Consider the following 8850-nt stretch of genomic DNA (forward strand, 5'->3'; position numbering starts at 1 on the left):
AAGATGCTATGACTTAGGAGAAAGGGAGCCACTGCAAGTGTTTAAGCTGGACACAGGTGAGCCATGGAAGAGCTCAAATTGGAAGAGGGTAGATTTGGAAAAACATTCTAAGAAGTGACCAGTCTCCATGAATGGAACTGGCTAGAGAAAGAGAAGCAGCGGCGGGTGTGTGTGTGTGTGTGTGTGTGTGTGTGTGTGTGTGTGTGTGTGTGTGTGATGTCAGCTGGTTTCTGGGATGTGTGACCAACTGGGTGTAAGTTACTGAGAAAGGTAGACAGTTCCAGGCTCTCTCTCCATCCTGTGGGCAGCAGATGGGAGCACAGCTCTGTGCTCCCTTAGTACCACAACTTTGAGGCACACATCATCATCACCGGTCAGTTTCCTGTTGGGCCTCAGCCTCCAGCTTCCTCCTGTTCTACTCCAGCCTCTGGTGTCAGAAGTCAACCATTGCTGGACACTTCAAAGAACCCTACTGGCAGCCCCCTGATCCTGGCAAACAGTCAGTAATGCTCTAACCCTATTTGCCTCTCTTATCTTAATCTTGTGACCCTCTCCATCAGTACAGTGGATAGTAACAGCTACAGGCAAGGCTTTAAGAACTTCACACGTGGGCGGGGAAGGTGGCAGAGCGCTTGCCTTGCATGCATTGAGGCCCTGGGTTCGATTCCTCAGCACCACATAAGCAAAAAGAAAAAAGCTGGAAGTGGCACTGTGGCTCAAGTGGTAGAATGCTAGCCTTGAGCTGAAGAGCTGAGGGACAGTGGTCAGGCCCAGAGTTCAGGCCCCATGACCGGACCCCCCCCCCCAAAAAAAAAAAAAAAACAAAAAAAAAAACGAACTTCACATGTTAGCTCTTAACAATTCTCAAACACCAAGTCTCTCCCTTTCCAGGATGAACTACTTGCTCTTGCCTTCAGACTTTGTACACATGGTTTTCTCAACTTAGAATCCAGCCATGCTTTAGCCATCTGACACATATCCGTCCATCATGGACTCTTACCAGACCCTACACTAAATGTTGTGGACCCAAAGGTGAGTGAACATGGATGTGACCTCAGTGTACACACAATCTACTGGTGGGGATACAGCGAGGGACAAGAAGTAAGTGGAGTGATGGATATTATTTGGTCCAGAGGATGAGCTCCCTAGGGTCTTTCTCTACCTAGCTATCTGGAGACTCACCCCTCCCAGGAAGCCCTTCTGACTTGGCTAGGCTGGGTGAGGTTCCAATTCCCCTCACATCTTATGCTAACCACATATATGGTGACTGTCTGCTTCACATAATGAAGGCAGCAAAAGGTCTGACTCCTTACTACCATCCAGCATCCAGACTGCTTTGACATACTTCCTTGGACTTTGCTGAATGAAAGAGCCTAAGAAGTAAAGAATCACAGAGAGGGGCACTCCTAGGCTTTTGTCATCAAGCAGGCCTAAACTGCTGCCGCCTAGCCTGAACTTGCTCAGGTGGGCAAGCCTGGGCTGCTGTTCTCAGCCCTACTGTAAGAAGAACCTGGCCAGAAAGGGATTCACCACAGCAGGCTGCCCTATAGCCCCCAGACAGTTCAGAACTGCCTACCTTAGGCTCTTGAGGAAACAAATGGTATCCTGGGTAATTCTCATTTGGGGAATAAAAGGGGAAAAGCCCCTCAGGAGTCGTCAAGGGCTTTGGTTGACCAAAGATAGAGTTGAGTGTATATATCTAGGATTTCTTGTGGTTCCTGAGCCTCTTGTATTACTGCTAAGGGATTCTTCCATGCTGTAATGGAGAGTTTTTAGAAATAATGGATGTTCTCAAAGTAGATGTCTTTGAGGGAATAGTCCGGGAAGACTTAAAAGATCTAAGGACATGCTGGCCCATTGGATTTTCATTGGGTTAACAGAAAGCTCATTTTCTCCAGAGCTCTGGAAAGGCAACCATGGGCCCTTCCAGGACTGAAATGACTTTCAGCCCTACCTTTCTCTCCTCAGCAGAGTACTTGGTAAATTCTGGCCCCATTCTCTGCTCCTTGCCTCTAGGTCTATCTGGGCTAGTGATGCCTCTCTCTGCAGAGCTGAGGCTGGGGGTAGGGGGTCTTGGAGCTGGTACAAATAGCTTTAGACAAGGGTGGGAATTTCCACTCTATCTAGAGAGCCATCAAGGCTATGTGCCCTGACCTGGGCCTTTGGCCTCCAAAGGGCAGTGGGAAGGCCGGCCCCAGGGCCAATCCCTGGCCATTAATCCCTCCTGCCAGCCCAAATATCCACCCAGTGTGGTCAGACAAAGGACTGCCCAGCCCAGCCACTGTGTTCCTCCCGCCCCAGGGGCTCCACTCAGACGCTGGGCCGCCTGGAATCCAGGCCCATGAGAAAGGGGCCGCCTTCACTGGCCGTCTTATGCCCGGATGCTCAGCCGCATCACGTCCGGCCCAGGGCCTGTGAAAAGAGGGCCCAGCCACGCTGAAAACACGGATTAGCCCTTGGGCCGCCCCCTGACACTGGCCTGCTCTGCTCTGGGAAGCAGGCCCAATTTTGGGGGGGGGGGCAGACAGGCACAAAGAACTGGAAATGTCTGGGTTCTCATTCTTTGGGCCAAGCTCCCTGTCACCACTCTACTCAGGATTGTCATAGCCAACAGCATGTTCAGGATCATTTATTGAACATGTACTATGTCCCAGGGTATACACATGGATTGTAAAATTGAAAGCACAAGAAAGCTGCATTTGGTTGTTGGAGATAGTAAGAGCCAATTTGCCTCCCCCTGTCCCCTTCAGATGCCTTACTCCTCAAGAGGTGGAGGCTGTGGTAGGGACCTTCTTTGGAGGAGCTCCATCTCTAAGAGAATGTAGGAAAGGAGGGTAACTGAGGTTCAATCAGTCATTTGACTGAAAAGATGTCCTGCTTCACTCTCTCCTTGCCTTCCTGGTTAATACTGGAAATGATGTATACAGGAAGGGGAAGAGCACTGCTTTACTAAGGGCCTGTTATTTGGCAGGTGAGGAAACTGAGGTTCAGATAATACTTGGCTTTGGACACCCACTGATGAAATTAGATCCCCTGCTGCTGCGGGTGTTGTCTTGCCCTTTTCTTTGGAGAGTGTTGCTCAATGGGATTACACTGTCCTGCGCCCCAGTGACCTGTGCTTGGGCAGTGGGCTGCATGGTGAAGAGGGTGGGAGAGGGTACTGAGACAGGGTCTGTCCGGCATACACCTGCTTATTCTTTGTTGTTGGCAATGGGCCACAGACTCTAGATCTGAAAGTGTTATCTTTTCCTTTTACCCCTCACCAGGCTTACTGTCAATCTCTCATTGTCTCTGTCTTTCCCTAAGCACCCTCAAAGGGCCTGGCTAGAAGTACTGGGTGAACAATACAGGCTGAACTGAGGCTGGGAGAATTAAAGGAGGATTGGCTGTGGGATTCAAGCAAACACTGACAAAATCTGGCAGAGGCCTAGATATGGAGACTGAGCCAGAAGGGAAAAGGGATCTGGAATGCTGATAGGAAAGCAGGCTGGGGCAGAGAGTACTTAGGACATTTCATTGAGTAGCTCTGGGTTTGAGATGTCACAAACCTCATCCATGTAGGGATGTCCACTAAGCACCTGGATCTGCTCACCAGGCAGATCATATAGGGCCACTGTCTGCTTACCACAATGAAGGCAGCAAAAGGTATGACTCCTCAGAGAAACCAGGTATTCATGTTGGCAAGTGAAGTAGCAGAAGAGTAGGAGAAACTCTAATATATTTCTAAAAACCTCCACTTTTTTTGGGGGGGGGGGTTGTGGGTCTTGAACTCTGGGCCTGGGGGCTGACTCTGAGCTCTTCAGCTCAAGGCTAGCAGTCTACCACTTGAGCCACAGTACCACTTCTGGTTTTCTGGTGGTTAATTGGAGATAAGAGACTCATGGATGTTCCTGCCCAGGCTGACTGTGAACCATGATTCTCAAATCTGAGCCACCTGAGTAGCTAGGATTACAGGCATGAACCATCAGTGCCCAGCTCCACTTTATTTTTGAAATAGAGACTCACTATGTAGACTAAGCTGACCTCAGACTTACAATCCTCATGCTTTCAGTACAGGGATTATAGGTGTGAACCACTGTGTTTAATGAAAGTCTCCACTGTGAAGGATGGTGCTGGAAGAGCGGTGGTGCTCTGTCACTATTGTCTGTGTGAGGTTAGGCAAACCATTAAGCCTCTCAATGTTCATTCCCTCACTCACGAATTGAGGATAACAACATTCCACAAGGTACTCAAACTTAAGCAAAATAATGTATTAAAAAATGTTTACCAAATACAAAATACAGTAATGGCTGTGTTACCAGTTATGAGTGGACCTAAGAGAGAGGGGCCTTGTGCTTTAGACTTCGAGTTTCAATGCTGATGTTCTAGGCTAGCTGAAGCTAAGCTCTGCTTATGTGTAGGGAAGAAAGACAAATCTTATCAGACTCTGGTGGGCTGAGACCTCAAATTTCAGTAGGCCCTCAAAGGGGCTGATCAAGACACTGAGTGGTACCCCTTAAATTTAGCTTTCTCTTCCTTCTCTATACTCCCAGCCTTGCTTATGTCCAAGTCCTTTGATCTTGTCTGTCTGCAGGACAAGTCACTTTAACACAGGTCTCCTTCAGCCTTTGGTTTCTTTCCATGGAAGTGGTGTTTTCCCCTGAGCTTCTAACAAAAACTGCCTACACCTTCTGCTTTCTGTGAGATGGGAGTGTTGGGTCTGTGGATCAAAAAGCAGAGTTCAGACCGTCAGTCTATGGAAGCACCTGGGCTAATGGGGAAAGGGGGTGTCTCTCTCCCACCTGGTAACTAACTGTTCCTTGGAACTTGGGAGGCTCTCAGAGCTGTTTGTGCTTGGGTGCGTGTTGGGGGGAACTCTTCATTCAAAGCAGCGGGGTAGCCACTTTTTGCTAGCACAGCCTGGAGAGAAGGATGTGGGAGAGGCAGCAGAGAAAGGAGATATTAATTATTCTAATCTGGGGGGGTCTTCACATATCCTCCCAGGAGACAAAGTCACTCTAGCCTCTGCCTTTCTCAATTATCTTGTCTCTGGTTCCATATTGTTCAATGGCGGTCTGATGGCCTCATTGACTAGCCACATAGAGCCCTAAGGGCAGGCAAGAAAGTCGCCTCTCATCTCTGATCCAGCTGAAGAATGGAAGGACAGGGAGGAGGATGGAGGGGTCCGATTGCTGGGAGGAGCAAAATGGGGAGAGGGCCAGAGAGTGTGCTGAATGGGTGGATTTGGGATTGGCCCAAGGGGAGGGGGTAAAAGGAGGGGCAGGAAGGGAAGGGTCTGATCAAAGACTGTGGGATGAGGCCAGGGTCTGGGACCGACCCAGTGGAGATGGGAAGAGATGAGGCGGGGTCTGGGGTAGGGGAGGGGGGGAGAAAATGACCCAAAGGGGTGGGAGAAATGGAGGAGGGGGGGGTGAGCCCAGAAGGGGGGCTCTGGCTGGCCGGGAAAGTCGCTGCCCTCTCCCCGGAGGAGCGGGGGAATCTGTCCATATGTATATATAAGGCGGGTCCGCAGCCCCGGCTCTCTCCTAGCGCGGGCAGGGGCTGCGGCCACCCCTCGACCGGGCGTGAGCGACGACATGGACCCGCCGGCCACCCTCCCGGGATTCCCGGTGCTGCCCTCGCTCGCGCCGTCGGGGCCGCCGCCGTCGCCGCTCCCGGGAGCCGAACCGGGGCGGGAGCCGGAGGAGGCGGCGGTGACGGCGGGCGGCGGGGGAGAGGTGGAGCCGAGCCGCGCGCCGCCGCCGGGCCCCGGGAGGAGACGGCGGCGGCCGCTGCAGCGCGGGAAGCCGCCCTACTCGTACATCGCGCTCATCGCCATGGCGCTGGCGCACGCCCCGGGCCGCCGCCTGACGCTGGCCGCCATCTACCGCTTCATCACCGAGCGCTTCGCCTTCTACCGCGACAGCCCGCGCAAGTGGCAGAACAGCATCCGCCACAACCTCACGCTCAACGACTGCTTCGTCAAGGTGCCCCGGGAGCCCGGCAATCCGGGCAAGGGCAACTACTGGACGCTCGACCCCGCGGCCGCCGACATGTTCGACAACGGCAGCTTCCTGCGGCGCCGCAAGCGCTTCAAGCGCGCCGAGCCTCCGGGGCCGCCGCCGGGGCCGCCGTCCGCGCCGTCGTCCGCGCTGCCCTTCCCCTACGCGCCCTACGCGCCCGGCCCCGCGCTGCTCGCCTCGCCGCCCGCAGGCCCGGGCCCCGCGCCGCCCTCCGCTCGCCTCTTCAGCGTCGACAGCCTGGTGAGCCTCCCGCCCGAGCTGGCGGGGCTGGGCGCGCCCGAGCCGCCCTGCTGCGCCGCGCCCGACGCCGCCGCCGCCGCCTTCCCGCCCTGCGCCGCCGCCGCCGCGCCCTCGCTCTACTCGCAGGTCACCGACCGCCTGGGGCTGCCCGCCCCGCGCCCCGGCCCCGGCCCGCTGCCCACCGCCGCCGAGCCCCTCCTGGGCCTGGCCGGACCCGCCAGCGCGCTCGGGCCGCTCGGCTCTGGGGAGGTCTACCTGAGGCAGCCCGGCTTCGCGCCCGGCCTGGAGCGCTACCTGTGAGCCTCGTCCCCACCGACAGCCAACACCTGTGGGGGGCCTCCTCCGCCCTCCCCCCACCAGCGCACCCCCAACTCTGCCGCCTTTGTCCACCACCCCTCCCGCTCGAAGCTCACCTCTGAGCACCGCACCTTTGGCTGCTGAACTGAACAAATCTGCTATATCCTTCAGGGTTGGGGAGAACTCTCCTCCCCCTCCCCTGGCGCCCCCCCACCACCCTTACCCCCCCCCCCCGCCGCCGCCGCCTCTTGCCACAGGACCCTTGTCCCTTCCAGTTTGTGAGCCCTTCATTTCTTCTCCCTTCATTTATCACCCTTCTCCCCGCCCCCCTCCCTGCACCTCTATAGTACTCTGAGTCCCAAGTCCCCTCCTCCCTCCAGCTGGATCACCACCCGCGACTCCCCCCTCCCCCCAGCCCCCCCAGCCAGGTGTCCAGGTGATCTCTAGTCTTTAGAAGCTCCCATCTCAAGCTGCCTGTTGAACGGACTCTACTTGGTCCACCTCCTCTCATGTTTTGCCAACATAACCGAGGTCAGACTTCTGGGCTTATTGCTTCCTCTCCTTCCTTCATTTCCATAAACATTGTCTCCCTCCACCCAGGTTTCTTACAGGGAGGCAGCTCCCCTCCCACACAGACACACCTGGCTGCTCGGTGCTAGGCCCTTAAGAGGACAGTTCTTGGAGATTTCAGAGACAAGTAGCACCGAGGGCTTCTGACTGGAAAGGGGAGTTAGTGGGCCTCAATGTCTGCCCTAATCTCCTGGAAATTACAGGATTTATCAGGTTGTTACTATTTTTTAATAGAGACTAGTTTAATTAAAAAGAAAAAAATCTTTCTCCGGGCTTGGTGTGCTGGTTGGTAAGTTGGAGAAGGGGCTGAGGGGATGGTGGGTGAGTTTTGCCACATGGGACCCAGCCCCCTTGTGAGTCCTCAGACACGGTTTATGAAGTGGGCTGAGGAAATGATTCAGCCACAGATGAGGTCCAGTCAAATACTGGCATCTGCTTCTTAGAGCCAGGTAGAAATTACATGTGTGTGCTATGTGTGTGAGTGGATTTGCCTAGCCAAGATTGGGGTTCATTCTCAGCTCCCATGGATGAGGGAGCTTTGATCTTGATACACTTCTCCAAGTACTTATTTAAAGTAACGGGGACTGGGGACACATTGCAGAGTGAATAAACCCCTTTCTCATGGAGACATCAATCCAGTCATCACTGATCAGAGAAATGAGGTAAGTGTTCTAGAATTTCATACTTCAAGTGTGGCCCACACATCTGGAAGCCTGCTAGAAATGGAGGATTTCAGGCCTCGCCTGATTCATTGAGTCATTCTGTACTTCATTTTAACAAAATCCCCAGGTGATTAATTTGCATATTGTTGGGAAAGGAGTACACAGAACCAGGCTGAAGGCTCAGACTAAAAGGTTAATGTTCCCAGCCAACAATGGTGGTGCCTGTTTGAGTCACTGCAGTTACTCAGAATACAGAGGCAGGAAGATTCGGTATTCAAACCCAGCCTAGGCAGCAGGAGTTCAAGATCCTGTGTTAGGAATGCAATAAGAATAAAAGGGCTGGAGGACAAGACTCAAGTGATAGCTTGCCTAATATGCTCAAGACCCTGAGTTCAGTCCCCAGCACTGCAACAGTAAATGAACAAATAAAGCTCTCTACTGTAAAGAGTAAGATTAAGTCACAGGCCAGTTTCCCCTGGGAAACTTTGGGAGCTCAACACTGAACGTTTGGCTCTGTCTCCTATTTTACCAACCCTACTGGATTGTGAGATGGGACAGTAATGACTGATTGATCACTTTCTAGCACTAAGAACAGGCTTAGAATCAAGTTGAAATGTGAGAGCTGGCTTTGCCCCTATCTTGCTCTGTGGTGCTGACCCACACATCAAGCATCAGGCTTTTTCAATCTTCCTGCCTCAGACTTCCCAGTCTGGTTGAGCCTGGGTTAGACAGGACAGAGCAGAGCAGAGCAGAGGAGGGGATGGATGTGTCTCAAGCCCAGGTGAATATGATTTGCTTGTTGACCTTGTCAGATGACCCTCCCCTTGATGCTAGTGTTTGAAGTTTAGGGACAGTGATGGAAGGTGAGAGTGAACAATGTATAGATGCAGGGAACCTGAGAATACACAAGGCCCTCTGAAGGCAGGTACACAGTGTGGTATAAAAGAGATGGGATAGCTATTTACCATTCTGAGCAAGGGTCAGATCTAATTTGTCCTTCACTTAAGATTCCTTCATTTAGGATTTGTTCACTAATTGAGCAAATGAATTCCTAGTGTCCAATACTGATTACTGACTTA

The 8850-nt window shown here is 53.1% G+C and overlaps 1 protein-coding gene across 1 annotated transcript; it reads left to right on the plus strand.

Annotated features, from left to right (window-relative positions):
- Positions 1-5576: 5576 nt before the first annotated feature.
- Positions 5577-6542, plus strand: Foxe3 (forkhead box E3). Its single transcript, XM_042684704.1, has one exon. It carries the CDS (start codon positions 5577-5579, stop codon positions 6540-6542), a length of 966 nt encoding a protein of 321 aa, XP_042540638.1.
- The last annotated feature ends 2308 nt before the right edge of the window (positions 6543-8850 follow it).

Source organism: Dipodomys spectabilis, unplaced genomic scaffold, assembly GCF_019054845.1.
Source record: "Dipodomys spectabilis isolate Male_0828 unplaced genomic scaffold, ASM1905484v1 ptg000002l, whole genome shotgun sequence".
In the NCBI taxonomy this organism is placed as follows: domain Eukaryota; kingdom Metazoa; phylum Chordata; class Mammalia; order Rodentia; family Heteromyidae; genus Dipodomys; species Dipodomys spectabilis.